Raw genomic sequence first — 7,008 nt, 5'->3', positions numbered from 1 at the left:
GGAATGTGATTAGTTTAGTAAAATGTTCCCAAATAAAAAGAACAATATTAAACTATATCAATTTCATAATTAAGCATTCATGTTAAAAACCATAATTTCAATAACCATCTCAAGAGTTCACCTATCCATTAAATCGTTGTTCTATCATCTACTTTGGTTTCTATGGAATCTAACATTGAAACAATCATTCACATGATGCCAAGATAAGGTTAATAGCAGCATCACTCATATTATTTAGTATTATAAGAAAATTTGTGACTCTCAAAATTTTATAGAATGTTATTAATGTAAATAAATTTACTTACCTAGTGTTTGTTTTGCACCAAAATTAGTATTATCATTACTTAAGATTAATTCAATTCCAACTCAATTTCTCACTTTCATTAGGGTCAATCAATAAACGAATAAGCTTAAAAAATACAAGAATAATTATCATCATATTAAAATCAATATTACTTAGTTCAACTTTCTAGACATCTAAAGATTAATGTAATCAAAATAAGATAGAAAATTAATTTAATATGATAATAATTATGAAACGTCTATTTAATTAAAGAATCAGCAACCATAATTTAATACAAAATGAGAGAATATAATATCCATGAATCCTAGATTAGAGAAAGATAGTTGTCCCAAGATAATTAAAACTACTAATGACATCAACTATATATAAATCAACTACGTCAGAAAATAGTTAAGGCTTACAAAAATAGAGGTCTTTTTGTTTATGCTTTCCAGTTTTGAAAGCCAATTTGTATAGATTCCTCCCTTGTCACTTTTGTTTTATTCAATGTTTCCTTTACCAGCCTTTTCCTCTACCATCTTTTTACCTTAAAGAATTAAATAAAACTCACCTCTGTAAACAAAGAGCATCCATGCTCTGCAACTTCTATTCCCTCACTAATTTCTTTACATCATAGTTTACAATCAGCTTCTTCAAAACTGTGATCACTTGTCTACGGAGAATCCCTATAAAAAGGTAGGGACCATTCTCTGTCAGTTAACACAACTATTAAGCACTTGAAAGAATTGTTTTTAAGTTTTCTTTCTTTCTTCCTGTTGAACTTACATACTTGATGCAGAATATTTGCAAGACTGAATAAGTTGTATTTTTTTTATAGGAGAGCAGTGAACTTTTGTTGTAGCTCTGGGTGTTCTCAGTACATAGATCTGCTGTAATTGGGTGCCATAATATGGTGCAGCATAACAATAAACCCCATAACAAAAGCCTGATCATATCCAGGCTGCACAATTACACTGAAAACATCTCCTCCCAGTGTTATATCTGATGTCACCTGTTTTCTTCTCATCTGAAAATCAAAACAGCAATGGAAACCTTACAATTCAGATTAAATACCATATATATTTATTCACATTCAATTACATGTTTTGAGATGAATAATCCTGTGCATCCACTTACATCGGTTAAATATAGTAAATATCAATTAACAACATGAAGTTTCCATAATCTATGATATAAATGTAATGAAATCTAAAAATTCATTACATAAATATCAAATACATTATTCAAAAAAATTCTTATAAACCATCACTCATAAAATATAAATCTATACATTTACTCAAAACAATCATACAATTATCACACTAGTACATCATAAAAACACTTTCTTAAAAGCTTAAAACATTAAAACAGATACAAACCTCCACAACTACATTTCGGGAGCTGTTGTAAACAGTGCAGGATGTCTTGGCATAAGATCCTTCAATCTGATAATCTGGGTGGCTCTTTTTATTTATTGAACCCACATATATCTGTGCTAAAACCCTAGTAGGAAGGAGGAAACGCCTTTTTACTACAAACAATGGCTTTTGACCATCCATCTTGCCTCCTATAAATGCTTCCCATTCATGGTGCAAGCTGAATCTCTGTAATAGCAAAGGAAACAAATAAAACAATTTAAATTTTCATTGTTTCGAAGTTTCGATAATATGTATTGTAGATCTACGATAATTTTTGGTTTTAACTCTGTATATTGTTCAATGAATGATTAGATCACAAATATTACTATTCTTTTTTTACAATGAATTATTGAGTGTCATCTGAAAACTAGATTGAAAGATATGTAAAGTTAAAACCTAAAGATATCATATATCTTAGTTTTCAATCAATGTTTAAAACACAAACATATCTTCTCTTTCTCATTATGAATTATAGAGAGTGATCCAAATTGTAATTTGAAAAATATACATAATTAAATCCAAAAGATATCATACGTCTTATTTTTCAATTGACGTTTTGAACACAAACATCTCTCCTCTTTCTTGTTATGAATTACTGAGTGTGAAACGTTGAAAAATATACATAGTTTCTTATTTTTCAACTAATGTTTAAAACACAAACATCTCTTCTTCTTTTTTTCATATGAATTACTCATTGTGATCCAACACGCAGATTGAAAAACAGACACAGCTAAAATGAAAAGCTATCATTAATCTACTTCATGAACTGCGAAAAACTCATACTACTTCAACTGTGAAAGATATATATAGTTAAACGACAAGATATCATACATCTAATTTTTCAATCAACACTTAGAACACAAACATCTCTACCCTTTCTCATTATGAATTACTGAGTGTGATCAGAAACGCACGTTGACAATTATATAATATAGTTAAATCCAAAAGATATCAGACATTTTTTTTTTTTTTGATCAGTAAAGGCAGAGCCAGATTAATATATTTATTTTTAGAAAAGATTACAGCATAAAGATCCAAAATTCTAAAAACCCAAGAGCCTAAGATAGATATTTGAAACCAATCCCTGAATATATCAGACATCTTTTTCAATCGAAGTTTACAACACAAACATTTCTCACTTTTTCATTATGAATTACTGAGTGTGATACGTTGAAAAATATACATAGTTAAAACTAAAACATATCATACATCTCACTTTTCAATCAACGTTTAGAACACAAACATCTCTTCTCTTTCTCATACGAATTACTCAATATGATCCAATCGATAGATTCAAAAACAGACACAGCTGAAACCAAAAGCTATCATACATCTACTTCATGAACTGCGAAAAACTCATACCAACTAGAACATACCTTGCGCTGCATGGTAAGAAGAGGATTCCCTGCATCATCCATGAGAAGAGCATGATCATTGGGATCAGAGTAATAGTTATCAACTTTGAAAACTATTTTCCCATCTGGATCAAACACAGTGAAACCATTGCAGCTAAACACAAGGGAGTGCTTCCACACAGTCAATGCAATGACTGAATCATTGCAGAAGCGATCTCCAATCAAAACATTGGAAAGGAGGTGTGGATCCTTTGGATGGATCCTGCCAGGCATAATCTCTGAAGAATATGATCCCAACCATGAAAGCAAACGAGGCAACCAAGACATTAATTACACCTTAACACAAATAACTAACTACTGTTTGATTTTCACAACTAATCCAGGGTCTTAATATATTTTGGAGGAAAATATATTATAAAGATTAAAAAAACTGGTTCTACCGGCACTTTACGATAAGCCTTATCAGGTAAGTGCGGCTGTCAGATTCAGTTGACTATGAAGTTTTAAGATGCCTGCCGTCATGAAACAGACATGTTTGTAGTCGGCAATATTTAGTGCTTGGCCAACCGACTGTTTAATTTTTTCTATTCTAATGTCACCTCACTCATCTAGATATATGGGTCAACTACCCCAAATGTCTTAGTCCCCCCTCTTGTATATCATTGATAATTAATGAATCATGATTAATATTCTTCATATAAGACTAGGATTGATAGTTTTTTTTAAGGTTTTGAAAGCAATTTTTTCCATAAAATATAGTACTACCAATTATAGAATACAGTGGAATGAAAGCCCATAGGTTTGCAAGAAGTAGACCTTCCATTGAATGATTCAATGAAAACATAAGCACAATATGAAATGGGTAAAAAGGGTTTTTCTCTGTATGGAGATTGGATCACAATATGTTTGTTGAAGATGTTGATGGTAAAAAAAATTTGGGGTGCATATTGGATTATAATGTGGTTTGATGAGGATGATATTTATAATATATATGTAGATGGATTTGTAATATAGATATTTTTGAGATATTTATTTAGAAGATGATAAATGGTTTTAGAATTAGTTATATTAAATTTGTTAATATTGTGATGGATAAATATTTTAAGATTATATTTCTTTTTATCTTTTAGACAAATGCGTTTTTAATTCATTTATGAATTACTTTATTTTACTTTTGAATTGTTTTATTTACTACATAGTAAAAGTTCTAGTAACTTTGTTTTAAATTAGATAATTCTATTTTATTTAGTACATATTTTATTTTCTTTAGAGATAGGGTCTTTATATAAATATTTTAAATGTCATCTTTAAATATTCATTCATTCAACTATTCCTTTGTAATTGTGACATCAATGCTTCTCCCACTTGTTATATTATAGGTTATGCCTCTTGGTATTAAAAAATATAATATTAATTAGAAAGGTGACTATTAAAAGTATGAATTGAAAGAAGACATCATTCATGTGTGTCTATGTATGTTTTGTTAACCGAGATAACTAAAACACATATTTAGAGAGATTTATGCAAATATATATGTAGTGTAGTGTATTGCATTTTAATGAGTTAAAAAGTGAAAAAGAGATTAAACACATCTCTAGATAAGGTGATTAATAGGTTTATTTATTTATTTATTTATTATCAATAAAGTGCAACCATGGGGCTTGCTCCCATAATGGATTTTTAGTATAGATTGAACCAAATGATGCCACAAATGGAGACCTCGTCCCTAAAATGAATGCACAATAGAAACGAAAATAGTCCAAACCCATGACCACAATATGGGCACCAATCTTATGAGAAGACTAGCCTAGTGAGGCTTTGGAGCATTATCTAGTTCTCATTGAGTTACTTGGCATGAATGCCAAAAATAAAAATGATAAGGTTCAAACTTGTGATCACATTTGATCAATGAGGGCACAATCACAATACACCAATGAGGGTTTGAACCTTGGTGGCAACAACAACAATGCCACACCTTAATCATCACATTATGTCATGAACAACAATGGGCTAATTTATTTATTGCTATGTGATAAATTAAATAGATCTAACATGATATGAAAATTAAAAGGTTAAAATGAAAACTTGATGGTTTTATTGTTCATTCACTTTAAAGAAGTTGAATCAAAGGTACTACATGTTGGGACTTGGTTGATATTCAACTATAGAGAGTTTTTGTGGGAATATTTTTATTGAAATGTACAATGCAATGTTTTTTGTTTTTTGATAGCATGAGATAACCCAACGACTCAATCCAACAACCCAATATGTATATGTATATGTATGTATTTACATGTGTATGTGTATGTGTATGTATATGTATGTGTATGTATGTATATGCATACATATATGTGTGTGTATATATTGCATATATGTATATGTATATACATGTATATGTGTGTGTGTACATATATATGTATGTATACATATATATGCGTACATATGTGTGTGTGTATGCATATGCATGAATATATGTATATGTATATGTATATGTATATGTATATGTATATGTATATGTATATGCATGTATGTATGTATGTATGTATGTATGTATGTATGTATGTATGTATGTATGTATGTATGTATGTATGTTGACTTACATGTTGCAATGTTCTAATAGTAAGTTAAAATGTAGTGCATACATGTTTTCTATATATGGTAGTGTTGCAATAACAACTAGAAATCGCTTTGAAGAACAACTTTAAAATGCACTTGAACATAGTGTGTTGGAAGCGTAAACATCCAAAATCATCTCTTAACAATTATTCTAACATCAATTTAATCCATGTTATCACTCCTAAGTTGATTAAATATATTAAATTTATTTAGTTGATTGTCTCAATTTATCTCCTAACATTAAATAGATAATTTTAAATATTTAATTAATTAATTTAATCATTCTTCCAATGTTAATTGAATAAATCAAATTTATTTATTCACTTAATCAAATCATCTTCTCAAGTCTTAATCTAGATAAATAAGTCTAAGCCCACCATGTACATCCCAAAAATAAAATAAATGAATCATATTTATTTAATTACATTTTTTTCTCTCATGTCATTAATTTACTAATCTCAACTAATTAATATAATTAATCATTTGTACTAGTCAAACCATGATTAACTTAATTAATCTTGCACATTAATCTAATTAATCATGTGTCACATCCATCCAACTTATCCATTAAATAATCCCATAAATTATCAATTGTTATTTTTTTAAGAAGATCAACACCCTCGATTTTATACATTTGATTCTCACACATGTCTAAGATCTCTCACTTGTCAAATCATATGTACATCCATGTGTAATCCTCACAAATATGTAAGAGCAATCACATGGTAAATCAAACATCCTCATGATCCTTTGCATGCATGTTTGAGGAGTTTCAATATGTACCATTTCATCAAATCAAGATAATTGCCTACCAAGGATCCTCATTTATTCAAATTTCTCATATAATCTTGACCATGGATCTCAATCATTGATCATCTATCCTCAAAAATTATAAATTGACCTTCTTGGAGGCCATCTCATCAACATATCGAGAAAGAAAAGTTATAATGTTGTATTTTTATTTTTATTTCTATTTTCTATATTATTTTTTTAGTTTTCCTTATGATATTTCTAATATCTTAGTTGGTTAAACATAATTTTCTAATGGATTTGTTGTAGGTATTCCTCATTAAATTCTTAGTCATAGATTGGTTCACCATCTCTAATTTTTTGAGTGTGGTGTCTATTTTTTCATGTACTATCCACCTCATGAAGTGATGCCTCCACTACTAGAGGGTTGTTATTTTTAGGTTTCAAACTAAATTATAGTATACATTATCAATAACAATTAGAGTGTTTACTTTTCCATTTTTAAATTTGGACTAATCTACATTTGTAGATTAAAGTTATGTTTTTTAACTTTCGTTTGTTCACTGAATTCACTTTCTATATCATT

The 7,008-nt window shown here is 29.0% G+C and overlaps 1 protein-coding gene across 1 annotated transcript; it reads right to left on the bottom strand.

Moving 5' to 3' along the window:
- Positions 1-1,157: 1,157 nt before the first annotated feature.
- Positions 1,158-3,383, bottom strand: LOC131036321 (protein LURP-one-related 5-like). Its single transcript, XM_057968169.2, has 3 exons — positions 3,078-3,383; positions 1,663-1,887; positions 1,158-1,310 (listed from the first exon to the last, which is right to left on the bottom strand). Exons 1-3 carry the CDS (start codon positions 3,381-3,383, stop codon positions 1,158-1,160), a joined length of 684 nt encoding a protein of 227 aa, XP_057824152.1.
- Positions 3,384-7,008: the final 3,625 nt, after the last annotated feature.

Source organism: Cryptomeria japonica, chromosome 7 (assembly GCF_030272615.1).
Source record: "Cryptomeria japonica chromosome 7, Sugi_1.0, whole genome shotgun sequence".
Classification (NCBI taxonomy): domain Eukaryota; kingdom Viridiplantae; phylum Streptophyta; class Pinopsida; order Cupressales; family Cupressaceae; genus Cryptomeria; species Cryptomeria japonica.
Note: the sequence above shows the minus strand (reverse complement) of the source record. Positions and strands in the feature narration are given on the sequence as shown.